Here is a 27,948-nt window from a genome sequence, read left to right as displayed (position 1 = left end):
AATTCAATTAAAAACAGAAGTAAAATAATGTAAATGATTATTTTTGTGCATACTTAATACATTCGTAGTTTCTATTACTTTCCCCCTCGCGTACATCAAGCTCACCATACTTATTAAAAAATTTAAATACACATACTTAACCAACCTATTATTAAGCATACTCCTCCTATAGGTGTCAGTTTACTGTACTGTTTATCACCCGTGAACGCATAATAGTAACACGTTCCACAGAACAGCACCGTTCCGGAAATCAGGAATGTTGCAGCCTAAACGATACAACATAATAAATGTAATATCGATCACGAATTTCTAATACTCACCTCGGGCTAAAGTCAAACATACCAGGTATGGTGTCCTGCACAGAGGTAATCCTAGCATCGCTAGTGTATGTATATAATGATACCGGTTCGCAGTTTCAAAAACTTGCTTTAAGTTTACTTCCTTAGCCTTGGGATACTGTCCTGAAATCACAAGAAATAACAGTTACACAAACGTCTTCATTAACATAGTGGGAAACTAATGACCAAACATATATTTTAGAGGGTGAAATAAAACTGTAAGTAATTTTAAAGAATTCTCTAATATTTGAACGACGTACGACTGAAAAAAGAAGAGCAACCATAATCTTACTATGAGAACCATAAGCTCCAAGAATAACCGCGGCTGCTCCGCTTAAACCAGCAAACCTTACATAGGGTCCTGTGGCAACAGCTAACTTCCATAATGGTACCGGTGGTGCCATTATTATTTGTACTTTCGATGGTGGGCTTATATAATCCTTTATCTGCGAACAAACATAATTGTCAGTGTACAATTTATTTTTTGCACGAATGTAGCCTAAAAGCTGAAAATTTCAATGCACTGTTAGCCTTACAAAGACATGCTATTTCGAGAAGCGTAATATTACCTGATTGTATAAAGCTATAAAAATTCAATTCCAAACGATGGAAGGGAAAACCTATTATTACTATTGCAACATTGACAGAGCAATGTTATCTCATTTTTACAACATACAGTAGCTTCTGACCGATGTCTACTGTGCTACTTCTGCAGTTACAGGTAAGTGTTTGATCGTTAAAAAATCAAGTAATACTAACAATTTTACGTAGCACGTGGTTTATCGTAAACATTTATAATGCCATGGCGGTGGCGGCTATGATATAGCGCTTTATCCGTATAAAAGGTTATAACATGTGCAGCATACTTGAGTAGCTTCATTAACGTCATGTTTTCTTTGCAGTATCACTAGATTATACTCAAATACTTCACATGTAACAAAAAAAGTTTTTGCAAGTGTTATCTTTTTTTATATAAATAAAAACGTGCGACTTACTGCTGTAACCGTGCCCCAGGCATACGATGTTGCTCCTGAACTAATTGGATTCGTAAATAATGTATAATTGAGTGCATCTTGAAATCCCATGTTTGGCCTCTATGAATAGGAGTATAACCCGCGTAGGTCGTAGCTATTATTTAATTACACCGCATTACACTGTTTACTAAATTCATACATACACTATTCGTTTAGCGAAAACGCGAAAACAAGTGCGGCACGTCTAGTAACTTTCTCACGTTCACAGGACTCTGTAAAGACACCAAGTTTAGGCAGAGATATTTAGTTAAGTATTATTGATATTATTGAGAATATTTCGAGACGGTTTTCTGTTGCATAGAAGCTTAATTCTATAACTACAGTGAAAAGGTACACGAAGAGGATTCGATGATTATTAACACTAGTTCAAAAATTTCAATGCAAAATTAGGATTTGGAGGCGAATCTGTAATACGTGCATAAAAATTGTTAGCGCGAGGACTTATTGCTAATTAAAGAGTAAAAAAAATGGATAGATCGCTTATTTTTAAAAATTAATCTTTATTAAGTTTATACTAAAACAAAAAATATTTTTAAATTTTTAGTTAACGGTAAAATGGGTTAAAAAAAAGCAAGAGGGATATATTTTTCTTTACCATCACTCAAAGTTGCGCCCCCCCCGGAAAAAAGTCTCCGGACGCCCTTGAGTCAAAGCTCTTACCTTCTGATGTAGATATTGAATCCAAATACTTCGTAAGTGCTGAGTGCAGGCAACTACGTTACTCAAAAAGTATTTTCTACCATTACTACGCCTTGCGGAGACATAGGTCATACAGGAAGAGTAGGGGTAATCCGCTGACTGCGCTTCAAATTATAAATATGGATCCCTTATCTCTCGAGTATAAACCTTAGAGCACTCTAAGGTATAAACACGCGTTCGAATATCAAAACAAAATATTATATACAACTAATCATTCCTTTCAAACGGCAACTCTCCACTTCTCCACAATTATATATACCAATCTTCTATACCAAGCATAGTTAAGGTCGCCATCTGTTCCATTTTCATCCCAAATTTCTAAATCCTCCTTGAGGCTTGTCCATAACCTATTATCTATTAAATACATTCATACGTAAATATAAAATCCAGAAAGTTCGAACTAAAACTTAATCGATTACAGGAGACTGCATGTCGGTAAAGAAGTTTGAGAAAAATCTGTTTACTGCACCGTAGATATTGTGGCGGCGTTTACACGTTCTTTCTATGAGTGTAAGTTACATACTACCAGTGTTCTATTTATACATCTATATACATGCGTATCTTAGTGATTCACTTCAAGAGATTCTTTGCTACAATAATTGATTGGTCCTCGAAAACATTCGCCTCCAGGAAAAGTGAATCGAGGGAATCGAGTTAGCATCGTTGTGTTTTAACTGTGCTGACTGCTGATCTCATAGATGCTGATCTGCTCCACAGATATATGAAATCATAAAGTCCACGCACGTACGGCTTTACTACAAGTGTAAGCAAATTATACGACACGAATGTGTAGCAATTTTTAACACAGCTAACAATGCTTGCGCACAATTTTAAATTTGCACAATTTAATTATAATCGATTTATACCAGTATGCGTATGAATGTTTAAGTGAAAACGTTAATCATTAGGAGGGTTCGTCTTGTAAAATAAAATTAGACTACATTGTACAGCGCATTTGCCCCAGTACTAAATGCTTCTGGATTATTTGTACATATTTTTAGCTTCCAACAGACGCTTTAAATAATTGCTGACTAGAAACATCAATAAAAGCCTATACGTGAAAAATATCGTTGATGACTCATTTCTGTTTGCGAAACCGCCACGTTCTGATACCCGTTTAATCGAAAGCCACTTGACGCGATCTTTCCAGTTTTGAGATTCAGATTTCGTATCACACTTTCGTTTAGAAGTCGCGTTGTCTTCCGGCACATGTAAGTACACACTCGTGACTTATCTTATCTGCATCAAGAAATTTGATACTGCCCTATCTTGTGAGTATTTAATATCGGAAGTGCTAATCATAATGAAATACTATATAATTTTCGTAGTTATCATAATTTGCATAACGGCTCTGTACATATGGAGATCACCTTGAAGAAGTTAAAGTGAAACTCTACTTCATGCTTTTCAATACTTTATCATTACTATTCCATACTATTTTATTGTTATCTTATTGCCTTCCTTATGTTGTATTATTATTCTTCTATTCTGTAAATATTAATTAACTGCGAAAATAAATATATTTTACGGAATGCAGAGTGTGTTTTTAAATAGTAGAATTTAAATGAGTTTCTTCATTTCATTATACCTTCCAGAATTTCGTTTTATTTTCTGTTTTAGAAAGAATTTAATAAGCAAGTGTGTATTTTACAGGAGAAGACCGATAAATAGATTTCTTAACAACTGGGAAAATCACCATTTTTATACACAATAAGTTATGCGAATAAGCCATAAAAAGTAGGCGTAATAAATAAAGCATCGATAAACCAAAGATTTGATATGGAAGGCAAATGCGAAGACAATAACGTTGCCAAGCGAAATCTTTGGCCGTATATGAACATAGGTTCGCTGACCATATCATTTCTGGCCAAATTGGCGGCTGCCAGTGTTATTTGGGGATGGGGATACTCGAATCTGAGTATAGCGTGGTTAATCGCGCCCATCGCTTTAGCAGCATGGAAGTCGGAACGTCGGAAAGACAACGAATTAAAAGCAATCACTGCCCAAGCCAGTGTAATGGCCAAAGAAAAAGAGTTGATTATGAGTCGATTAGACGAGCTGCCTTCTTGGGTTTACTTCCCCGACTTCGATAGAGCCGAATGGTTAAACAAAGTACGAGAAATTTCGTTTAGATATACTTTTCTGCAATACCATGTTTTGCATTAATTGGTAATTACCTTTGTCTATATTTTAAGGTGCTATATAAAGTCTGGCCAAGCATAAATCATTTTGCTCGTGAACTGTGCAAGCAAAGTATAGAACCCGCTATTGCCGAGAAACTGGCAGAGTATAAAGTGAAAGGGTTTCAGTTCGAAAGATTAGTTTTGGGTCGCATTGTGAGTTAATTTTGATTTGCCTGTGTAATATTAGTATGCCAATGGTAAAACTAATGTTTATTTGTAATTACAGCCATTAAAAATATATGGAATCAAAGCATACGACAGAAACACTTCAAGGAATGAAGTTATAATAGATGCTGATGTTATGTATGTATCGTTCATGTTAATAATAGTCGAAGCTTCCGTATTTGGATTATTATTTATATTACTCAATTGTTTTTTTAATAATATGTTCCATAGGTATGCCGGTGATTGTGATATTACATTTTCTGTTGGAAATATAAAAAGTGGCATTAAGGATTTCCAGGTAGATAAGAATGAATATTTTACATACAAGGTGGCCTCTTAACATCAGCACAATTTATTAGCTATTTCCGATGATTTAGCAAGAAAAAAAATTTTCCTTGCAAATGCAATGAACGCTTAAAAGCTTTATATAAGGCTAAGCTTCATTTGCATACTGTTTGGATGTTTATTTGCGACACACAAATATTTTTATTCAACTATCAAAAATGGAGGAGAAAATAGGACGAAAATGAAGAGTGACGAAATTGCTGTAAATGGTTTGTTCTCGAGAAAATTGACTTTGAATTTCAGCTAAATACGCGTGCCTTTGTCACTCTTAATTTTCGTCCTATTTTCGCCTGTAGGTATAATGCCTCTGGAGGTGGAGTGACTATCAGTAAAGCAACACCCTGTATATTATTTCGATACATATTAGCTTAACACTGTAATTAACTTTCAGATTCGTGGGATGATGAGAATAGTCTTAAAACCATTATTACCTGCTATGCCTTTAGTGGGAGGTATACAAGCGTTTTTCTTGAATCCTCCAGCTATTAATTTTAATTTAGTGGGAGTAGCAGATGTCCTCGACTTACCCGGATTTAAGTAAGAAAGCCACTGTAATAAATAACTTACCTACATAATTGCCTGAGCAAAACTAAAAATACTCGGACGTTTCTTCTGCAGTGACATTTTGAGAAAAATAATTGTGGAACAAATAGCTGCTTTTGTCGTGCTGCCGAATAAAATTGTAATACCTTTGAGCGATTCAGTACCAGTCGAATCGTTGAAAATACCAGAGCCCGAAGTGAGTCTCCCATTTATCATAGTTTGTTCTCAAATATTATAATGTGAAGCTTATACTGTCAAGTAATCGTGTCTAATTTCTAGGGAGTTTTAAGAATTCACGTAGTAGAGGCAAAACATCTTATGAAAAAAGATATCGGTGTATTGGGTAAGGGTAAATCTGATCCGTATGCCATTATAAATGTCGGAGCGCAAGAATTCAGGACAAAGACTATAGATAACACTGTAAATCCGAAATGGGACTTCTGGTGCGAGGTATGCATAACGTTCTTTACATAGAGACTCGTATTAATAGTATTCGATGCATGTGCTTTGCTATAATTTGTTCTTGTAAGTCCATTGAAATTTCAAGCACAACACCTTTTACATGGTAAGAAATAATATCTTTTAAACAAATGAAAGCACGGTACGGTAGATCCCAATTATTTCAACGAAGAAAACAAAGTATACGACATTTTAAAATAGTTCGCAATAATTCATCACTTTTTAAGTTAGTCATGTTCATTACACTCCCGTTACACAGTTTTGCCTTATTATTTTTCTTCAAAGGTTTCTTTTCTCTACATACAAATATATGTCTATTGTCCTGTTTTAGTTACAAGATGTTGCTGATCTAATTATTATGCTTTTCCCTAATGAATCGGCGAAATGCTATTTCGCCTGCATTTGTATAAATCGTTGCCTCGCTTATAGTAACGCAATGAGGTTATTTATATGTATAAGATCGGGAACATCTTACTTCGTGTCGACGTAATTTAGTTTAATACCTTGGTATGTATGTGTGTATGTGATGTGCGATGTGTTATGTGGGATTAGTGTGCCGTGACATCGGCCATCGCTCAGCAAATTACTGTGCTGCTGTGGGACTATGATGACACCAAGGGCGATGAAAGTCTTGGAAGGTATGAAAATATAGTATTATACACTTTTTCATTTAAATTCTCTATCACACGTACAACCATTAACACATATTATAATATTATTTAGTACATTCGTACTCCATTAAACCGTAGTTAAAGATATTTAGAATGTGATCCGTCATTTCAGCTACCATTTAATTGCCATCTATACATTTGCACAATATCTTCTGATCCGTATCAACATATTAAAACAATCATCATTAATGTAAAATAGCAGCATGCTCGTGTTGCATTGGTTTAAGGTGATGTCAGTGGTATTCGTTTGCGAGTGATGTTTGAGTGTGTCGTTTTACACTTTTACAGTGTCGGCAGTTATTTGATGCTTCGTAATACGATTTTTAATAATGGAAGAGGGATTTTATTCACTTATTTTGGGAATTTTTATTATTCTCTTAACGGGTAATGCCACTGTAGAGCCCGGAAAGGCAGCCTGATTTTGAGAATTTTTTATGCAAGTATAGTGAATGGAATAGAAAATCTGTTTGAAGGCCTTTATTGTATATACCTTGAAGTATGATCACAATTTTTTTTAATTTTTTTAAAGCAAAATGCCGGCGCCACCGCTTACTTAACAAAAGAAGCTTCTTCCAAAAAACAGTGTTCCACGGCTGGAAAGATTTCTCCTTTAATTTTTTACCTAGAACAAAGAACTAAAAAAATTTTAGTTCTAGATAAGATTATTTCTGGAAGTATACGACGAAATTAAAAAATACTGTTTTTTTGTAAGAATGATGCGTGATTGAACAAAACGTTTCACTTTGAAGTAAAAAGTGACGTGAAAAATTGTTGAAACGTTTTGCTCAATCACGCACCATTCTTACAAAAAAACAGTATTTTTAATTTCCTCGTGTACTTCCCGAGATAATCTTATCTAGAACTCAAATTTTTTTTGATTTTTGTTCTAGGTCAAAAATTGAAGGAGAAATCTTTCCGGCCCGCGGAACACTGTTTTTCAGAAGAAGTTTCTTTTCTTGAGCTGTGGCGTCGCCAATTTGTATTAAAATTTTTTTTTAAAAAAATCGTAATCATACTTCAAACAGATTTTGTATTTCATTCACTATACTCGCATAAAAAATTCTCAAAATCAAGCTGCTTTTCCGGGCTCTAGAGTGGCATTACCCCTTAATACTAATATTATTTTCCTTTTCATTATTTAAAATAAGTTTCTCAGTTCTATTATATTCATAGTCATTCTATGTGGCACATATGTATACACTGTATGGCAATTCATTTGAAGTATTGATAAAGTAGCAAACGCCATTGGTATATGAACGAAAGATTTATAAATCGGTATCTTCATCGTTTTTATTTCATACACTCCATAATATTGGCACACAGGCTGTGGTCTGCTCATGCATAATGCAGGAGGCTATGGTGTTTCTTTGGGATAGGGATACAAACATCCCATGTGTTCTGTATGATGACTTCCTTGGAAGGTAGTATGTAGATGTATTTATAGAGAGTTATATGTAATACTGAATAATCTAACAAAGGTCATGATCTTTTAACAAATACTTGTGCACGCCACCCCGCTGTTTATAAATCTTTCCTATCATATTAACGTGATTCTCGATATTTCCTTGCTTTGAACACTAATTATTATACTAGAGTGCGATGTTGTGACGTACCACACGTACAATGCGTGCCATGCGTATGGATTTGCTTTGTTAATTTATTGTATTAATTACCATTACGTCCGTAAGAGATAACAATTCTAACTTACATTAACTTTGGAATTGTTTTTATTGTAGCTAGATAATTCTGTTATGTACGTTCTTATTGTTTCAATACTTATCTTGTAGTTTGCATTTATGTTTTACTATGTTGGATTTATACATTAGAATTACTATACCGTTTCTTTTACGTCCTTTTATTAATTTTTCAATTAATTTCGTAATATGTAACAACTCTGTGATTTTGCTTTTAATTTAATTTACTGGTCTCACGAGAGTGATTAGGTGACTGCATTTGATAAAAAGGAGACTAAAGTAGATTGTATGATGACAGTTTATAGTGGAAAAGAGCTTGGGAGCCTATTACAACAGAGTGGTTGCCCACCTCTTTGACAAAGACAACGCTGGTCAAGATGATCCACTTGGCAGGTATTGCTACTTGTAGCAAGTACATTTTTCCAGGCATAGAATGCATTCGAAGATTCTTACACGATTAGTTTAGAAGAACGTTACTCTGCCTTGGTTTCTGTAGATTGCGTGCTTGTAAATCTGCAGTACTTTCAAAGTCGAAATTATTATGGCGCATGTTGTTGAGAAAGGTCGTTTACAAGAACATGGTAAATTTACATGATAGAAATACTGTGAAATGTTTGTACCCTTTACAGATTTAGTAAGATAACTCACGTCACCACATTACTCTTCTCATTTTATTATCAATTATACATTTCATGATACGAATACTTTGTTTATGAAATAAGATAATACTTTAGAGTGCTGCTTGTATGACTATGAATGTATGTAACGCAAAAGAACCGTATTTTTCATTCCTGATAATGAACTATATGAAAGGAATAAGGAATGTATCGCTGCATGAATGCTTCATAATTTGCACGAAGTGTATGGTAAATTTCATATGTCACGAAATTTAACATGTTAATCATCCATCAGAGTTGTATGATTATTATCATCAGAGACGATATAATTACGTTAGCAGTAAGTGACATGTTACGTGTTAGATAATTTGCACAAAGTACTGAATACGTTATTTTTCCATGCCGCATTCATATAGAGCTACTATTGAAGTCAGTCGGGTGAAAAAGAAGGGAAACATCGATACGGTTGGTACAAGATACCGTACTACTATTTTAATAAAAAATCTTTATTAATAATAAAAACGTATCGGTTTTAGTGGGTTTCACTGGAACAAGCAAAACATGGTATGCTTCACCTGCGATTAACGTGGCTTCAACTTTCAAAAAATGTTGCCGACTTAAAAGCCGTACGTGTTTTTCACAAGATATAAACTCGGCGGTTTTAAAATTGTTATATAATTTTTTTTATATATATACAGGCTTTAATTGAAACTCAAGAACTTCGAGTGACATCGATGAGTACAGCTCTTCTCGTTCTTTACATCGATTCGGCAAAAAACTTACCAGTAAGCACAAAATGAATTGGTTTAAAGTAAGATTTTAATTTAGAACGAGGAAAATAATTTTACATGTTTAAATTAGTGCGTTCGAGGAAATAAACAACCAGATGTGTATTTGACAGCAAGTGTCGGTGGTAACACGAGAAGAACAGGTACCATTCTACGCTCCTGTGATCCGGTATGGGAACAAGGATTCACCTTTTTAGTTAGCAATCCAGAAACTGGCATTTTACATATAAAGGTCACACACAAATTGTCTTTAAATCTTACTCATTCCTTCCGTCGCTATAGGAGTTTCATTTCTTCAATCGTGTTGGTTTTTAGATCACTGATGAAAAGACTGGCCTCGTAGTGGGAGAACTGAGTTATAATATATCCCTGCTTTTGGGACAGAATAATTTTGAAATTGCGCAACAACCTTATGATCTGCAAATGGCAGAAGCGGACAGTAAACTAATATTGTCTATGTCGTTAAACGTACGATTGCTTTATATTTACGTATGTATTCGTGCGATGTGAGAATTTCATTCCATACTCATGCACTTTCAAAATGTAGATTCTGAAATACGACGAACCGGAGCCTACTTCGGAGGAGGACGACGACGACCACGACATTAATCAACTGAAGAAAAGAATTGAACGCCAAGAATCAAATATTAGTAACACAGTATCATCTAGCGGTGAGTGTACTCATTCACTCGCACTTAAATTCGATACAATGTACATGTTCCTTTTAGTTCCACCTAGTCCGTTGAAAAGGCAACCTTCCAAGGAGTCCGTCAACAGTTCGACGCGCAGTACTGGATCAGGTGCAGCGATTTTACCAGAAGAATCAAACACGGTGGACGAAGAATTGATTGTCACCGCTACTGCAGCATCTTCTGTTACCGGGAGTCCCCAATTAACTCATAGAACTCCAAATGCAATGTCATCCGCAGGCGACGCTAAATTAGGAAGAATACAGTTGTCTATACGTTACAGGGTCCAAAGACAGAAGCTCATAGTTGTCGTACACAAAATAGCGTATGTAGATCGTGATCGCTCAATAATCAGAGAATTTTCGCGGGGTTGTTAATCGACTGTTCTGTTGTTGCAGTAACTTACCTCTGCCGCCAAACGACCCGTACAATGTACCGGATCCATACGTGAAGCTCTACCTCCTTCCTGACCGGCACAAGGAGACCAAGCGTAAAACAGCAGTGATGAAGGATAATTGCAATCCAGTGTTCGATGAGCAATTCGAGTACGTTGTTTCCCAAGGTGACTTGAATTCTCGCACATTGGAAGTCTCCGTGTGCACGCAGAAGGGCTGGCTGTCCACCGGAAGTAACGTGATGGGCCAAGCCCATTTGAATCTGAGTGAAGTCGACGTGACGAAATCGTTCACCAGCTGGTACGATCTGCAACCAGAGACTAAAGACTAGAAGCTAAGGAAAAGCAAGTGGAAGTTCGAACAGTTGTTTATATGCTTTCGAGGGCAATCGGTCGAATTTCCACAGCGCGGCTTCTCCAGACGTTGAAATCTCAAAAGAAATGTGATCAGACCAAATTCTGCACAGTGCAAAAGTATTGAAGAAATTACCGAACGTTCGGTACTGCTAACGTTTATGAAAGTTCTGAGAAAGTGACAACTGTTGCGTTTACTTTTTTCTTTGCACTTGGACCGTCCACTGTCGCGAATTGTTTTTTAGTTCTGTAGGCGCTCAGCGTGTTATTTAACTTTACTTTACATTACCTTACGCTTATAGAATATTTTTGTCGATAGCAAGTGCCATCAGAATGATCTGCTGCATAGCATTTAAATGATATGCACGTAAATATATGTATACATGATACGCGTTACACGCATAATAATATTGCAATCTCTATTTATCACACGCCACTTAATACTTTACGTGAAAGTTTACTGATAATACTTTTTCGTTATGTTTGAAACTAAGAGAACACTGGATGTTTTTTTGTTTTCGTTTATAATACGCTTAACTCTCTCAGATTTTGTTGCTTTATTACTAATTATATACACGACGCATTTATACGCATCTCAAATGATCTTATATTGATTAAGTAACGTTATGATCTGCACATTGTATTACTAAGTAACGAAAGATAATGACAAGATAGTATTGGTCAAAGTTTACAGTTACCATAAATAATCGAGTCAAATTAATATAATATATATACATGTTATATTTATACCAGAGTTTTTGCTATATTGTATATTGCTATATATTATTTGAATTTATGTTTTTGCGTGTACTGGCGATAGACGGCGCCAGTATAATATTGCAAATTGTTGATGATAATAAAATATACATATATACACGCATTCGAAACTGATTTTCGTGAGTTCTTTATATTCCTAGCGAACTCCATGGAATCATCACCAAGGAAACACAACAGCAGTAAATAGAAGCATCTGTTTTCTCATGTCGATATCAAGTCGTGTAAGGTGTTGTCTACGTCTCTTGTAGATTCTTTGTACGAATTTAGCCTGTCCTTTACTGCAAAATGCAAGGTGGTCCTGCGCTTCCCTGTCTACCGGGATACAGTTTCGATACAAACGTAAGTGACCGTTTTTTTAAATTAATTCGATAAGTAACAATTAATCAATGAAATTAACAACTGTAAAACAGACGCTGGTGCCCAGGCTATATTAAGTAAATCGCGTAAAAGTATTGAAAAGCTATGTGCACATGGTGTATTGGTAAATTTTTTTCCGTTTAGCTTGGTCGAACAAGATTCCATAGGGATCAATATTTCGGCAAGATACACGAGGGGGTTTATTATTTATCAGAAAAGGCGGACGTTGGTGATCGTGTTCGCTTTCCCTCGATTTATGCTCGCGGAGAAGCTCAAGAATTGCCACCATGGATTGCGTATGACGGCCAAGTAAGATAGTTTATACATTTAAATGAATTAAATTACAGCTCTAATTTAATTAAGCACAGTAAACTCTCGCTACGGGCTCAGTTCACCCATGCGCTCGTCGCTATCCACGCTACTTCTTGGAATCCTTCGGTCGAGAGTGGGAGAATCCGAGAGCGAGCGAGAGGGGACGAAAGAATCGACACGACGGTACCGTCGGCTACGAAAGAGAGAAAGCATGATACTTTGTCTCGCTTCGTTTTGCACGTGCCTAATAGCGAATTCGGCAGGCACGACTGGAACTGCACTGCATGGTGCCAGAAATTATCGTACATGACTTCGTTTGGTTGATTCTTATAGAGCTATCTTCGTATCTATCAGAAAAAAAACAACCAAAGTCATGTGTGATAACTTCTGGCACCGGTGCAGTGCCATTGCGTGCCTGCCGAATTTGTTATAAGTAATTAGGGTCTGCCTCTTCGAGTTCGACCGGCGCGGGCGTGCGGCTCTACAACCTACAATGTACATAGCGTTTTGTATTCGATATTGCTTCGCATCGCACCTTGCGCTTCGTACATAATTCGTTTCGCGACCAGCAATTAGTATGACATATACGTGTGGAACGTAGAATCCCCTATAGTGTTGAAATATACATGAAATTTTTTAATTATGTAACGTATGTATTAGACTTTTTCGGTGAAAAGAAGACCACGTCATCCGACCACTTATGTATTACTTTATGTGCATATACGTGTCCCTTACCCCTCCCCCCTTTTTAGGATCCCTTAAACTGTAAAACGTTTAATATTAATCCCTACTGCCAGAAGCAAAACAAACCGTCATACGTATTTATGAAATATAACTCACCTTTTTTCAGGAGTGGTGACCAAGCCGTTTTCTCGTGTTTCCACCGATGTCCATCGCCAAACGTTTCTTTCCTTTAGGTTTCTTCTCCCAGGAAATAGTCCTTTAGATTTTCCACGGATCGTTTAACGTATCCTGGCGCCCGTTCAGTGCGCCTCGTAAAAAATTCCAGCGCTCTTCTTATTTCCTGCATCTCGGTGTCTTCCATATCACTTCTGTCTTCGTCTACTCGAACTTTCTCTTCATGGGTTTCTATTTCGTCACGGATTTCTTTATCTCCTTCAGTCGCTTCTTCTTCTTCTTCTCTCTCTGCCTCAGAAAAATTGGTTTCCGCGCAATGGCAGTCTGCTAAAAATTCTTTAACCTTTTCTTGACAGGGCTCTTCCCCAGTAATTGCGGCGATTACTTCTTCCAGCTGTGGTTCTAGTGGATCCGTTGGCTCTTCCCCCGCCGGCGTTCCTTCGTGGGCTGTCTTCGTTATATTATTCCACGAATTTCGAATGTCCGAGGCGCTTATCTCTCTCCACGCTTCGTCCAACAAGTCAATACAATCTTTAAGATTGTACTTTTGAGAAAATTCTTGGATGCTTCCGGAATAGCTTACTACCCGGCGCAGCATTCTGCAGTGGTAAATTCTTTTCGCCTTTAAAATCACCCCCTGGTTCATAGGTTGAATGGTGGAGGTGGTATTGGGGGGCAGGAACAGAATTTCAAATTGACGATCCTCTTCAAATTCCATTGACTTTAATTTTCGCGCTATACAATTATCCACTAGAAGGATCACTTTCCCGCCGGTCGTGCCATTCTCTTGCTGGTACCCCCTCACGGCTGGCTTAAAATAATTTTGGAACCAATCAGCGAACACTGTGTCGTTCATCAGACCACTTCTCTGCCCCTTGTACACAACTGGCAGGCTATCCATGATTTTCATTATCGCCCTTGGATTGTGTAACGTATGAATGAGCAGCAGCTTCAGTTTGTGGGTTCCCGTCATATTGGCGCAGAAACCCACAGTCACCTGATCTTGCTTTACATTCGTGCCGCCGGTGTCTTTGTCCTTGTCGTGTACTAACGTCCTCGAAGGAAGAGCTTTCCACATAAGACCGCTTTCGTCCATATTATAAATATTATTGTGCTCGATCCCTTCCTCTTCTATTCGTCGAGCGAAATCCAATGCGAATCTTTCTGCAGCTTCCACATTTGCACGGCCTTTCTCTCCGTAAACATCGGCCAGGCGTATGCCGTAACGACTTTTGAACTTCGTGGTCCAGCCTACACTTGCCTTGAACGTGGATTCGCCTTCAAATCCCTTGATTAACTCTAGGGCCTTTTGGCGCAATATCAAATCTGATAATGGGTCCCCTAGCTTTCTTGTTTCCTCAAACCACGCGTATAGTCGATCCTCCAAATCTCTGTACGGCGTTATGCGTAGCCTCTTCTGCTTCAGTATTCCAAATCCTCGGTCCGCAGCTCGGTTTATTTTGGTGGTATTTTTTCGAATACGCCGCACGGTGGTTTCGTGAATACCGTAATCGCGAGCTACCACAGTAACTGGTATCTTATTGGCCAACTGCTGCAGAATTTCCAACTTCTGCTCTATGGAAAGCGATGTACGCTTGGTCTTGTCGTTGCTCGCCATGGCAAATGTGACTGGCACGGATTGCGTCTCGTATCGATGCCCTGTCCTCGCTGGTCAAAAGCCGGGATAAGACTGGCCTTCCTCGATGGCGTCGTCACTCGTAAAGCTCTCGATTCCTTTGTTCTTTAAATCGCCAAACATTGTATCGGCGACGCTACGGCGAACAGCTCGAGCGACATTACGCTCGTTCAGGTTTCCTACACTGGCCCACGGAAAAGCGGCGTAGTATCGATGATACAATGGTTTCGGGGTACAATAAATTCTCCTTATAAGCGCGACGCACGGCGCTGGCGCCGTTGGCGGTTACATACACCAAGTAACGGTCGCAAGGTATTCCGAGCCGCCATGCTGCAGTGAGAAAACCCAAGAGCGAGCGGGAGGGGACGAGAGAGTCGACACGAAGTTGCCGTCGGCTACGAAAGAGAGAAAGCATGACACTCTGTCTCGCTTCGTCTCTCACGTGCCTACGCTCTGTCCCTTCGAGCTCGACCGCGTCGTGCGCGTCTACGATGTAACAGCGCTTGGCGTATTTATAATATCGCATCGCACCTTGTGCTTCGTTATACATACATATTGTAATGTGTTTCGCGACAGCCGAGGGTGACAAATATGCATGGAACGTAGAATCCTACTGTAATTATTACAAATTTGTAACAATATTCGTACATTATACGTTTTAAGAATAAAGGATTATTATTGTAAATATGTGTAAATACGAATAAGAATGAATGGGAGGGTGATAAGGGACACGCATCTGTATATAATCAGAGTATGTAATTCGTAAGTGGTCGGATGACGTCGTAGTTGCTCTTCCATTCACCGAGAAAATCTAATACGTTACAGAATTACAAATTTCATGTTTCAATATTATAGCGGATTGTAATTGTAGTTCGGCTCACGCATATTTGCAGGGTTGCCAGAAATTACCCTACTGTAATGAAGGGGAACACCTACATAGCTTGGCATCGATTGGTTTCACGTCAGGGCGTCATCACGCACACATACATATATCCATTACGGTAGGGATTTTCCTGGCAACCCTGCATATTTGTCACACGGCTACTGATTGCAGGTCGCCAAATGAATTATGTACGAAGCGCAAGGTGCGATGCGAACCGATATCGAGACGAGACAAAGTATCATGCTCTTTCTCTTTCGTAGCCAATAGTAACGTGCGGCGTGTCGACTCTTTCGCATCCTCTCGCTCGCTCTTGGCAGGCCCGGATTGAGATTTTTGGGGCCCGGGGCTATCTTATGGGCCCCCGTGGTTGAAAAGGGAGGAGGGAGTAAAAAAATGTTTGTAATACAACGTACAATGAAATGCATAAATCTTCAAAAATCGAAATTTATTGTATATAAAATTAAATAACATTCAATCATAACGAAAAATAATATTAAAAGACAAACATCGGAAAGATATTATAAAATGAACTTTTAGTTGAAATGTTTTTTTTTCTTGACTTTAATTTTGCAAAATCTTGTATCTTTGAATGAGCTAATCGCTTAGAATTGAAGGCTTAGAACGGGGCCCCCTGGAGGTTAAGGCCCGGGGTTGCAGCCTCCTAGCCCTCCTTTAATCCGGCCCTGGCTCTTGGGTTTTCTCATTTGCGCCTTTGGCGGTTCAGAATCCTCGACGCTATGCGTTGAGCGTTTGACACCAGCTCCAAGCGTGAGGTTACTGTAATCGATTGTATTAATATATATCTATTAAATATATATTTTTTTCTATACGCTTTCTATTGAATATTTCTTTTTAGAGATTAATGTTCAAAGCCTACTTTCAAGAAACAGTTCATGAGAGATGGAAGACGGCTTATCAAGTTCGAGTAGTGTTTATCAGCTTTTTTTTGGAGGATGGAACAATGAAAATTAGTGAACCTGCCGTGAACAACAGTGGCCTTGAGCAAGGTTCAACGGTGCATTGTTTTCTTAATTATCCACATGCTTTTGCTGTTATATTCTCAGCTACTTAAAAATTATATTGCACTCTCATTTCAATATAAGTACTTAGTACAGTATTTCTTCGCTAAGAGCCTCAGTTTGGCCTATAAGTTAGTACGCATATTCCGTACGTTCCCTCTCCACTACGGTAGGGAAATTTCAGGCAATCCTGGACAAACGGTAGAAGACAGACTTGATGCTTTGACGCGCTCCGTCCTTCGGACATCTGATATTCACTCCGTCCTTTGCGTGCGCGATGGGCGTGCGCGACGGGCATGACCGTTTAGACTCGCTCACTCGCTCTCGTTCTATCTCGCTCTCGCTTTCGGCAAAAAAGAAACGAGAAACCGGTATCGCGATCCCTCTACAGTTAGTAAACAAAGTATTTGGACGCTTTTAAAATCGCATAACTTTTTTAGAACTGGTACAAACGACATGAGTTTTTTTAGAAGCTAGAAGGATTAGTTTGCTAAATCAGCTGATTTCGGGAATTTCACGATTTTCGACCTTATTCTGCGATCTTTAAGCGTTTATAGCTCAGAGCAACGTTGACCGATTTTGATGAAATACAAACGGGTTTTTTGAATTTTAATTACAGGCTCATAAAAAAGTTTAAAAAACGACCTTTACTATTTTGTTTGCTATTCCGACCAAATGCATTTTTTTTTCAAAACGGCGAAACACGTCACATAGCAAACTAATCCTTCTAGCTTTAAAAAAAAAACATGTCGTTTAGACCAATTCTAAAAAAGTTATGCGATTTTAAAAAACGTCCAAATACTTTTTTTACTAACTGTATGTTGAATGGTCACCGCCAGTCTCAAGCCTCGGGCTCTTACCGAATAAATACTGTACCTAATTAGACTTGGCAAAAGATGTATTTCTAGTGTTCCTTTGTTATGACTGTCCTTGAATTTTAGATCACGCTTTTATTAATTTTCAATCTTATTGCCATTTTGAACATACGTGCCCACTGATTTCTCTTACGTTTTTGCTGTAAGAAAATGCAGTTTTAACGTTACAAACTTGAATTTGCACAGGTGTTCTACTAAGGCGACAGAGGATCCCAATGCCGGATCCAGTGAGATATAGATTTTACGATATAATTGATTTAAACATCGGCAAGGAACCAGAAATCTTCGGCAGAGTATATAAAATCGTCGACTGCGATAAGTTCACAAAGGTATTTTTAAATCGCATGGGAATCCCTGTTCCTGATCCGCTCGAGATACCGAAGGATCCATACGCGGAACTTCGACAGTTTGTAAGCAGGATGTATTTGATGTTCTTTAATTTCTAATCCATTACATAAGTGAATTTTTTTTAATTATGATTTCATAGGGGTAAATAATTTTTTATATTTTCACGTAACTAGTTTCTTACAAACTGCATATGTAAAAGCAGTGGCGCGCACAGGATTTAATCTTGGGGGGAGGCAAGTTGAACGGATCAAAATATTTTTAATGCATATTCATCAATAAAATTATTTAGGTGATTATAAAAATTTATTTAAAGCCTAATATCCAGTTTCCCTTTTTTTACAAAACCCTTTTTTTTGGGTGGTGCCAGGATCCCCTTGCACCCATCCCAAGATATTAAAAGTACATTTTAAAAATCCATAAATCACTCAAACTCTCATAAGCATGAAGTTTCCGAATTGTAACTTTATCAAAGTATATTATAAAGCATAAATATATACTACCAGTAAGTTTTGCAAAAATAAATCTACTGAGGTACGAAGAGTTATTACAAGTTTTGCAATAAATACATAAAATCACAGCGTTTCTTTTTTAATTGTCTTGAACAGAGCCGTCTTAACAGTATTGTAGGACCTGGGCAGAGCAATGCAGTGAGACCCCTGCTCACCCACGGGAATACGACTTAAAGTCAGACTTGGGGGCCCCTACTGTCATGGGGCCCGTGGCTAGTGTTCCTTCTCGAGAATGCTTTCTCCAGAATTTCTCGAGAAATTTTATAATTTCTTATTTCTTATTTCTCGAGAAATCAGGAACACTACCCCTGGCGACTGCCTAGCGTCCCCATGCCTAAAGACGGTACTGGTCTTGAATCGTTCTGAAATGCGATTCTATAATCGCTTTAAGCAGTATATTTTGGTGACAACCATATTAATTGTGCTTCAAGTTTTTCTTTCACATCTTCTGAAGCGATCCCACGCTAATTGCTTAATTGAGTTCAATCGTAATTGGTATAATAGGAGACGTTTGCGAAGAAACCCAACCGATCGGTGGACACTCGTGGCGATTTCCTAAAGTACGATAAACAGGTGCTCAGGTTTTACGGCTTTTGGGATGACACGGATAATCTGTATGGTATCATTCACGATCTCGTGATTCATTACTACCTCGCCGATAATACGATGGAAATCAAAGAAAATGTGCCACCGAATTCTGGACGTGATTCCGGCGGCATGTTTCTGGCACGAATGAACGTCCCTAAAGTAAGATTCTTCATCCACGCTGTTGAGATAAGTAATTCCAACAGTAGGCAATTTTAAAAGCGGGCTTACACATATATATGCTCGCGCTGTCTAGCAAATTACGTCATAGCGCCTTCTTCTTGTTCTCAGGATTAGAGTCTTTTTTGTAGGGCGCAGTTTTATTTACCAGAGGAGCTGAACGTGAGTAAAGGGGGAAACCACGAGGCTCTGTTCGGCCTGCAGCATTCTACTGCGACCTCTCTATTGCGATTAAATATGTCTATTTAGTAATAATAAAATTCCTAAATATTGCCCAATGTATGCACATTTAAACCCCCACTCAATGACATTTCAAAGAAGAATGCGTGTCTCAAAAATAATTCGCAAAGAACACGCTTTTCTTCGGTCTGCAAAGTGTTGTTCTCCCTCTATATGGGGGAAGCTTATGTATTTGCAATAGCTTTCAATTATTTATTGTAATGGATGGTGTTAAATGTTTAAACTCACTGTATGAAATTCGTATTTCTTTCGTTTAGCCTTGCACACGGTTGCGTGCAATTTTCTTAGATTTGCAATTGAAGGAATTAACGAATGGACTTCTGATTGCAGTTCTTCTCCAATTTGGCCCCTGTTGGCGCAAACGATCCTGTTACCGTTCTGAATATCATGGGAGACGATACGGCCCGTGGCTATTACACGATAGATTTGTTGAACACTGGGAAAGTTTGCAACGATATTTACAAGGATAATGAGCTCGTCATTGGAGCACAAATAAACATTTTCGGGAGAAAGGTCGTTATAACGGATATGGACGCCTTTACGAAAGAGTATTACAGGTAATATCTAGAAACTATTATGTTAAATAAAACATTATTTGCAGCACGGTTTAGTAGTAAGAATATGGTCTAATAAAGTAAAAAAATATAAAAAAAAATGGGGGGAGAAATATTTTATTTATTAGTTGAAAACGATTTTGAAGTTCCTGCGGTATAAAAAATTGCACGCAAAACTTCTGTAAATTTATGCTGATGATTTTTATTTCTATTACATTATAATTACTGTTTATATTACAATTGCTCGTTTAGGGTAGTGGAAGATTAAATAAATTACAATATCTTGGTAATTAGAGGAAAATTATCAATGCGTTTATGAATATTTTATTTATACAGATTTCATCTGCTATACATACATTTACATGTACCTACTTTAGTAAAATTTCAAATGTTTACCTTCATTAAAACATATAAAGCAGAAAATTATAAGATAGAAAAATTATTTTCTAGTAAGAACTCTACTTCCAATTTTTATACTTCATTTTCTACTTTAATTAAAGATACCTGTATTGTTCTTCTCTGATCACATCCAAGGAAGAAGTACGGTTTGGACGATTTCACGCCTCTTGAGAGACCTCAGCAACGGGGCGAGATCCCCATGAAAGTGGAGAAATACATCCCACCTTATAACGGTTTCGGCTCGTACGAGGATTCCCTTGGGAACTGTTTCAGTGTAATGCCAACAGCGCCCAAGATAGACATCGTTAAGTATATGTATTACGACAAGTAAGTAGATCAGCTGGAATCGATATTTTCCACGTTAAACCTTACAACCTCTCCTTCAAATTCAGACAAGGTTTGGACAGCCATGTTTTGAGATTCAGGGCGAGGATGGTATCGAACGTACCGCTAAATAAAGACAGACAGTTCATTATAAGGATTTTCCTCATGGACGACGGGATATCTATTTTCGAGCTGACAAAACGAAATTCAGGTGATATCACTTTGCAAGAGTAATTGCTCAATATAGTCTTCGGAAAAATTTCATCCATTTTTGTATGGTAAACATGACGGTAACTATATGTATAGCGTGTGCGCGTTGGAATTTATTATTTTTAAAAAAGTACCGTATTATTTTATGGAAGAGTTGTATAAGGACATGATAGTATATCTCTTCTTGGTGAATAACAGCATTTGATTTAATAATACCCATTCGACACGAGGAGCTCCAGTGCGCGCTAAAATGCATATACAGTGGCGTGCAAAAGTATTTGGCCACCCTTTAAAATCGCATAACTTTTTTAAAATTAATCCAAACGACTTGAGTTTTTTTGAGAAGCTAGAAGCATTAGTTTGCTAAGTGACGTGATTCGTCGTTTTGAAAAAATGCACTTGGTCGGAATAGCAGAAAAAAAATAGAAAAGGTCGTTTTTTAAACTTTTTTCATGAGCCTTGTAACGAAAATTAAAAAAAAAACCGTTTGTAGATTTAAGTAAGTCATATACGTGACTAAAATTTCATGAAAATCGGTTAACGTTGCTCTGAGCTATAAACGTCGTCTATTTGTTTGTTTCTCCTTCTTTCACGCCTAAATGGCTGAACAGATTTCACTGAAATATTGAATATACATTACATACGTTCTAGATTAGATTGTAGGCTTTTTCTTTTTAAGATTTTTATTTTTGGAAACATGATAAATAATGTGAAACTGGGTAATAGGTCAGCTAGTTTTCTATAAAAATCTCAATGACACTCGTTTAACCATTGCACGCTTTTCTCGCGCATTTACAGGTTTCATACGAGGCTCGTTCCAGGGGAAGATGCAGGTGATGTTGCCCAATCAGGAGATACTTACAAGCAAGAAACCGGACTATTACAAACCGGCGGATTTCTACATTGGAGCACGTGTTAACTTGAACGAGTTTATCTTCGAAATTACCTCGGCCGACGTTTATGCGCTTCGTTACATGGAAATACATTGCGATAAGGTTCTATAAGTTATACGCTGCGGATTATTATTTTACTTCTCGAATTCTGAACGCTAAAGTACACGACTGGCGTCTCTTCGCTGCCCGAACCGTCCAAGACCCCGAAAATATTTTACGTTCGTTCTTATTTCTCAGTTTCCACAAGCCAACGTTAAATTGATCATGCGGAAGCTGAGGCAAATATTGACACCGGTTTACAAGGAGTTTATAACACTTTACGCGCCCGCGAAATCAGGCGACGAGGACCTACAAGTATTGTCGTACGAAAAGCTCAGGTACTTCGATATTTACTAAACCGTTGAATCAAATTAAATAGAGAATATTCGAGATCACTGTAGTAATGAATTTTAATGAAGAATTAATGCGCTACTATTACCGACAATTAGTATTTTGCGAAATTATTAGAAAATCTGACTTTGAAGGAATATATATTTTCTAACAGAGAAAGAATGTTTGTTAAGGGAGATTAATTTTAAAGCATTTCGTGTGGTATTTGTCTTTAAGAGTTCCAGTTTGTAAATTATGCGATAGATTTTAGTTAATTATTTCAATTATCCGTATCGATGCATTTGGTGAATAAATTACACTTTATTCAGAGAAGCTGCGTGCAAGTATTCAGAGGGAAAAATAACGGAACACGAGACGATCACGATTGCTCGACATTATTCGTCCCACGAAAAGAAAGAATTTTACAGCCGTGAATATGTAAGGTAATAATTTGCTGACCACGTTCCTTCGATTCCGTTTTTCTTTTTTTTCTCTAAATATTAGTGTATACGTGGTAATTGTATTTTTTTTTGCAGACAATTGATGCATACAGAACTGTTGCGCTGCTTATGGAACGATCTCGATCGGTTGGAAGGAGATCTTCATCAGTGGGACAGGGGTAGGGCAGGATTTTTACCACGTACTACGGTATACACTGTACTTCGCGGATCCAGAATACCAGTCGACGTGGAACTCCTAAATTCTATGCTCGATCAGTACGTAAATTCACAGTAATTTGGCTCCATTAGGCTGCAGTCCACGAAACGTTCTTCCATTGCAGTAAAATATAAAGACTTCATCCCTTGAACAAAGCATCGGTATTCATTAAAGTAATTTATATACAGCAGTTTGAAGGGAAGATTTTTCTCTGATCGATTACAATGTTTTAAACTACTTTCATACATGTACAGCTCTCAATTTTAGAATCCTAGATCCTAAGAGAACTAGTGTTTAGAGAATTTGTCAGGTAATAGAAAAAGTATCTGCCAATGTCAGGATATATTTGCAAAGTATACTGAACTAGCTTTACTACTCGGCTTCGCCCGAAATTTAGATTCTGACCTTATAAATTTTTTTTTTCATTTATTTATTTTTTTGTGTAAATAGTCACATTCCTCCGGATTAGCTAGACATAATGAGCTGGGGCACATTTCGTGACCCCAGAGTTTACCGTTCGAAAGTTTTTAGGCGACAGACAAACACCTTCTGCTTTATATATTAAGATGTAGTATAATTTATAAGGTCAGAATAATAAGGGGAAATAATTTAGCTCTTATTAATTATAGCATCCCGAAGAATGAAGAAGGAAAATTAGACTACAACGATTTGCTGCGATTTATGAATGTGAAGATCGATCCGCTCCCTCCTGCATTACCAATAAATATCAAGGTATTTATAAATACTTTATTTTAGTCAGAAATATCGAAACTGTTGCATGGTGTCATGAACTACTCTTGATACTATTCAGGATAATTGGAGCGCTTATTTTCAATCCAGCTTAAATCCATATTTTTAGAAAGTGATATTATGTTTACAAAATTTGTCATAGAATTTGTGAATGTGCGTCTGTTTTAGCATTTTTATACGCAAAAATATGCGATTATTTTGCTGAAAATCGGGTTCAGGGCTGAAATTATGACATTTTTTTTTATGACTTTGGAAGATACGCCCCACATTATTCATAAAAAAAAATAGCAAAGAAGAAAGTAAAATTATTTACTATGAGTGAATACTACTACAGATTTTTGAAATTTAATTTGTTTATGCTAGACTAGCAAAGAACGCATCGAATGAAAAGTGAACTGCCTAATAACTGGCGATTAGAAAAACAAATGAACACAAAAACGAACAAATAAAGAAACAAAAACTTTATTTTACTATTTGGGAAAAACACATACTACTCATTTTTTTATTCTATGGAGCCTCATCAGTTTTTCTCGCCGGCCACAAACATTACATCTATCGCCATACATTGTACATGTTTTATGCATCCATTTACCACAATCCATGCATTTTAGCCAGTCGATGTTCAGATCTGTTTTCGAATAATTTGATAAACATTCAAGGCAAGAATCTTCTTCTTCTAATAAGATTAATTCTAGAAGATTCACTGGAAGATCATCTTCTTCACTTTCACACTCCCCTTGTATTTTCTTCTTCTTCATTGACTTCCTAGTGGCTTCAATTCTATTTTCACTCCTCATCGATTTCCTCTTAAGCTTATGTTTCTTTTCGTGTACAAATTCTTCATCGCGAATCCTAGCAGATTGCCTTCGTTGAGGTTTCCCTTGCTGCTCCAATTTTGCTGCTGGACTGACTGCGTGCAGATAGTTCGAGGAGCTCGCGTTATCAGATGTGCTTTCAGTACTTTCAAATTTTATGCTGCACGAAGGAGTTTCAATGCTAGCTGTTCGTGGTACAAGTGGTTGGCTTTTTGATTTATTTACTACTTCCGGTTGAGAGTAAGCTGTATCCACAGATGACTTGACTGTTCCGCTGGTAGCTGCGGCGTCACTAGTAGACGAAGAGGTACTCGATACGTTGAACTCTGACCGAACAGTTCCATTTAGAGGGAATATTCCCGTCGCTCTGAAGCCATTGACAGCGTTGTCAAATGTAGCGCTCTTTGCCCATGCATTTCCCATGAGAGCTCCAACGTGTACCTTTTTAATTTGCTTCTTATGATAATTCACCCACCCTTGCGTTTCTTCTTTGTAAGAAGTCGCGAAAGCCTTGAAAAACGATCTGTCAAGTGGCTGAAGGGCTTGCGTCGTATGAGTAGGTAAGCACAATAAAATTATGCCATGTGCGGGAGCAAATTCGAACATTTCCAAACAACTCTGGTGGGTAGCGTGTCCATCCATTAGAAGAAGTACTTCACCAAGCGGTTTGCGTGGTGTGAAATGCTCCACCATCCACTGGTAAAATATTTCTGAAGAGATTTCAGACGACTTCGGGTTCCTGTACACTTTCGATTCCGGAGGAAGCCCGATCTCCATTCCGGCGACTTCTCTCACTCCTTTTATTACCAATGAAGGTGGAAGGAAAACGCCCTCAGCGCTACAACATGCTAAGACCGAGACGCTTTCTCCAGGGTTGTTATTCAATTGGCAACCAGTCTCACCAACATGGAATACGTTTCCTGGTTTCGTGTACAAATCGTGCTCATCGTATATTTTAGCGAGCAATTTAAAGAAATTACCCACTTCATCCTTATTCTTGTTCGTAACTCGAGCTACCGTCAAGCCTTTATTCCTTTTCAAAAAGGAAGCAAGCCAATCGTAGCCTGCGAGTCTAGTTTCCGTATTAAATTTATGCTGGAGCCCTAATGATTCAGCGAATTTAAATGCCGTATGTCTGACGGTCGTCCTGTCGGGAGCGAAGCCAGCCTCTTGAAGACGTTGGATGTGTGCAAATAGTCTTTTCTCATTGTCGCGTCCCAGGAGTCCTTGGGGGCCAAGAGACATTTTGTCAAAATTATTTATCTGCCTCCTTCGCACGATAGTTCTGGCAGGTACCTTATAATATCGAGAAGCTTCATTTACCCCCATATCTCCTTTCTCAATTCTCCTGACGGCTTCCTTTAAATTTTCCACCGTCCATTGATCTCTCCTTGACCCTGGTTTTCGTACGTATACAGTGGGCATCTTGTGAAATAAGAAATTAATAATTAATATAGGGTTAGATTAGGCCTAAAAATTAATAATTCGATGCATCTAGCACCGTGTTCATTCAGTTTGTATTTAATTTCTATCCTCTCGCAAAATATTGCAAATTTAAGCGATGGAGTAAAATTTTAGAAAGCGAGTCTTCTTTGCCACAAAATTTGAAAGTGGGGCATCTATCCCAATCAGAACTGAGGCATCTTTTCAGGAAAAGATGCCCCACTTGATAGCTTTGAAACGAAGGGTTAATACTGCCAAATACTTTCCCTGCATTGTCCTTCGATACCTCTACTATCTTATTGTTCAAAATATTAAACGAAAATTAACTTAGAAGTATACTTTAATTACGATTCTGTAAACTACTGTATTATGCAAGAGGCGAAACGTAGCTTCCACTTACCTTTTGTACCTAGAGAAAATGTACCTATCCAAAAAAAACACAGTACATGAAATGACGCATTTCATTCAACTGTTTGCCTCGTAGTGGAGCAATTGTTCTGCACTATAACGCGCTCTTACGTATAGAGTCTGAAATATAGCGGCTGGGGCAACTCACCCGGTAGGGCATCTCACCCTGATTTACCCTATAATGATATCCGACATACTTTCTGGTAAAAATATATACTTCAAGCTATTAAACAAAATAATCACGATTCCCTCAGAATCACATTTGCTGGATTTAACAATAAGTAATTTTTGGTTATAAGCTTTTTAATTATATTTTCCACACAGATGGCATACAACGTCTTAAAGACATCTTAAAGATGTCGTTAAAACGTCTGTCCTAAGACGAATGTGAAATTTCTAGGAATGAGTCTAAAGGTTGAACGTTGATATTCTGTAGAATATTTCGCGTCGATCCGCATTTTTTTGTTTATAAATAATTAATGGTAGTTATATATCTAGAAACTGAAACTGTTTAGAAAAAAGGTGTGTTGGGTAGTTGCAAATAGCGGTTGGTTCGTAAGCGAGAGAATTTCCGGGTTCGATTCTCGTCACCGCCAAAAAAATTTCCTTTTAATATCCTGGACCCAATGGTGACGAACCTTTTTATCTGCGTGTGCCAAAAATTTATAAATAATATTTATCAAATTGCTGACAATTATATGAGAAAAAATGAATCATTACAGAATTTTATTGAGCAGCGTTTAAAAAATTAATTCAATAAATTGACATACTTTTTTACTTTTTAAGGCAATTTTTTTGTTGAATATTTAGACGGCACTTTGGTGGGCATCGGAGAAGGAACCGGATTGCGGAGCTGGCATAAATTGGTGTGCCTTCATAAAAGATTTAGACATCAAAAACGAGGAAGAAGTTTCAGATGATGCATCGAAGTCCCTGGCTATGCGAGCTTCGAAAACAGATTAAGTATCATCGCATACTGGTCCAGCAACAAAAAATGTATCACGATATTTTGATAACTTCTCTACCATATGCAACAATTTCAACGAAAATTACGATTTTTTTTTATCAATAGCACACAATTTGTACACCAATTGTATGGGATCCGTACGCAACGAAGTGGATAATCAATACTCTTGGGGTGAATAAAAGCACGCTTCGGTATGTCAAGTGATATTTATTGTAGAATATAATTTCCATATAAACTACGTCGAATTTAGCGAATTATTTACATTGTACTAATCACGTCTATGCCTAGCATGCCGCTAAAACAGTGTTGCCAGTCTTTCGCCTTGTCAATTAGCATTTTACTGTTAAATCATCACCACTCGATTCTTTTTCTTCGTTCCCCGGCATAACGCTTGCGACGAGTTCCTCCCGCGCTAATATTCCCATATTTCAGCCGATGACGACCGACAACACTGTACTATACACGCGACATATCGAAGACAGGGGCGGATTTGGGTATAGGCTAAGTAGGCTGCAGCCTAGGGCGGCAAATTTTGGGGAGCACCAAATTTGGGGAGCCACCAATTTTGGGGAATGCCAAATTTGGGGAGCCACAAATTTTGAGGAGT

General features: G+C 37.7%; 4 protein-coding genes across 9 annotated transcripts; 2 read left to right on the top strand and 2 right to left on the bottom strand.

The window, feature by feature from the left end:
• Nucleotides 1-20: 20 nt before the first annotated feature.
• Nucleotides 21-1,580, bottom strand: LOC143368331 (transmembrane protein 256 homolog). 2 transcript variants are annotated; one of them, XM_076810925.1, is made up of 5 exons: nucleotides 1,334-1,484; nucleotides 1,098-1,263; nucleotides 631-784; nucleotides 343-461; nucleotides 21-266 (listed from the first exon to the last, which is right to left on the bottom strand). In XM_076810925.1, the coding sequence occupies exons 2-5, from the start codon at nucleotides 1,128-1,130 to the stop codon at nucleotides 123-125; spliced, it is 450 nt and encodes a 149-aa protein (XP_076667040.1). In that variant the 5' UTR covers nucleotides 1,131-1,263; nucleotides 1,334-1,484; the 3' UTR covers nucleotides 21-122. The 2 variants fall into 2 exon arrangements, with proteins under 2 accessions (XP_076667040.1, XP_076667039.1); XM_076810924.1 differs by lacking the exon at nucleotides 1,098-1,263 and having other exon boundaries at nucleotides 1,334-1,580.
• Nucleotides 1,581-2,578: 998 nt separating this feature from the next.
• Esyt2 (extended synaptotagmin-like protein 2) lies at nucleotides 2,579-11,853 on the top strand. 4 transcript variants are annotated; one of them, XM_076810918.1, is made up of 17 exons: nucleotides 2,579-2,834; nucleotides 3,725-4,183; nucleotides 4,267-4,407; nucleotides 4,481-4,557; nucleotides 4,651-4,717; nucleotides 5,156-5,301; nucleotides 5,383-5,503; nucleotides 5,587-5,757; nucleotides 8,430-8,524; nucleotides 9,165-9,213; nucleotides 9,285-9,374; nucleotides 9,447-9,533; nucleotides 9,610-9,768; nucleotides 9,852-10,004; nucleotides 10,084-10,207; nucleotides 10,265-10,550; nucleotides 10,624-11,853. In XM_076810918.1, the coding sequence occupies exons 2-17, from the start codon at nucleotides 3,851-3,853 to the stop codon at nucleotides 10,949-10,951; spliced, it is 2,427 nt and encodes an 808-aa protein (XP_076667033.1). In that variant the 5' UTR covers nucleotides 2,579-2,834; nucleotides 3,725-3,850; the 3' UTR covers nucleotides 10,952-11,853. The 4 variants fall into 4 exon arrangements, with proteins under 4 accessions (XP_076667033.1, XP_076667034.1, XP_076667032.1 ...); XM_076810919.1 differs by having other exon boundaries at nucleotides 2,579-3,282; XM_076810917.1 differs by having other exon boundaries at nucleotides 2,579-3,342.
• A 182-nt stretch (nucleotides 11,854-12,035) lies between these two features.
• Nucleotides 12,036-27,741, top strand: LOC143368004 (EF-hand domain-containing family member C2). The gene is made up of 14 exons (XM_076810299.1): nucleotides 12,036-12,089; nucleotides 12,252-12,416; nucleotides 16,653-16,803; nucleotides 17,877-18,100; nucleotides 19,052-19,294; nucleotides 19,883-20,109; nucleotides 20,641-20,832; nucleotides 20,898-21,040; nucleotides 21,838-22,034; nucleotides 22,170-22,309; nucleotides 22,631-22,744; nucleotides 22,838-23,017; nucleotides 23,588-23,690; nucleotides 27,185-27,741. Exons 1-14 carry the CDS (start codon nucleotides 12,036-12,038, stop codon nucleotides 27,335-27,337), a joined length of 2,286 nt encoding a protein of 761 aa, XP_076666414.1. The 3' UTR covers nucleotides 27,338-27,741.
• On the bottom strand, nucleotides 22,991-26,606 carry LOC143368330 (uncharacterized). 2 transcript variants are annotated; one of them, XM_076810923.1, is made up of 2 exons: nucleotides 24,200-26,349; nucleotides 22,991-23,103 (listed from the first exon to the last, which is right to left on the bottom strand). In XM_076810923.1, exon 1 carries the CDS (start codon nucleotides 25,946-25,948, stop codon nucleotides 24,203-24,205), a length of 1,746 nt encoding a protein of 581 aa, XP_076667038.1. In that variant the 5' UTR covers nucleotides 25,949-26,349; the 3' UTR covers nucleotides 22,991-23,103; nucleotides 24,200-24,202. The 2 variants fall into 2 exon arrangements, with proteins under 2 accessions (XP_076667038.1, XP_076667036.1); XM_076810921.1 differs by lacking the exon at nucleotides 22,991-23,103 and adding an exon at nucleotides 26,367-26,606 and having other exon boundaries at nucleotides 23,716-25,948.
• Nucleotides 27,742-27,948: the final 207 nt, after the last annotated feature.

Source organism: Andrena cerasifolii, chromosome 4, assembly GCF_050908995.1.
Source record: "Andrena cerasifolii isolate SP2316 chromosome 4, iyAndCera1_principal, whole genome shotgun sequence".
Taxonomy (NCBI): domain Eukaryota; kingdom Metazoa; phylum Arthropoda; class Insecta; order Hymenoptera; family Andrenidae; genus Andrena; species Andrena cerasifolii.
This window is presented reverse-complemented; position numbering and strand designations above follow the sequence as displayed.

Bases quoted from the DNA above. Each gene is read 5' to 3' on its own strand.
- LOC143368331 (XM_076810924.1), bottom strand. From the start codon at position 1,423: ATGGGATTTCAAGATGCACTCAATTATACATTATTTACGAATCCAATT. The intron at 462-630 runs GTAAGATTATGG...TTGTGATTTCAG, and splicing joins TGGAGCTTATGGTTCTCATA to GACAGTATCCCAAGGCTAAG. The intron at 267-342 runs GTATGTTTGACT...TGTATCGTTTAG, and splicing joins TGTGCAGGACACCATACCTG to GCTGCAACATTCCTGATTTC.
- LOC143368004 (XM_076810299.1), top strand. From the start codon at position 12,036: ATGCAAGGTGGTCCTGCGCTTCCCTGTCTACCGGGATACAGTTTCGAT. The intron at 16,804-17,876 runs GTTCAACGGTGC...GAATTTGCACAG, and splicing joins CAACAGTGGCCTTGAGCAAG to GTGTTCTACTAAGGCGACAG. The intron at 21,041-21,837 runs GTGATATCACTT...GCGCATTTACAG, and splicing joins GCTGACAAAACGAAATTCAG to GTTTCATACGAGGCTCGTTC.
- LOC143368330 (XM_076810921.1), bottom strand. From the start codon at position 25,948: ATGCCCACTGTATACGTACGAAAACCAGGGTCAAGGAGAGATCAATGG.
- Esyt2 (XM_076810918.1), top strand. From the start codon at position 3,851: ATGGAAGGCAAATGCGAAGACAATAACGTTGCCAAGCGAAATCTTTGG. The intron at 9,214-9,284 runs GTTGGTACAAGA...TATCGGTTTTAG, and splicing joins AGAAGGGAAACATCGATACG to TGGGTTTCACTGGAACAAGC. The intron at 10,208-10,264 runs GTGAGTGTACTC...TGTTCCTTTTAG, and splicing joins TAACACAGTATCATCTAGCG to TTCCACCTAGTCCGTTGAAA.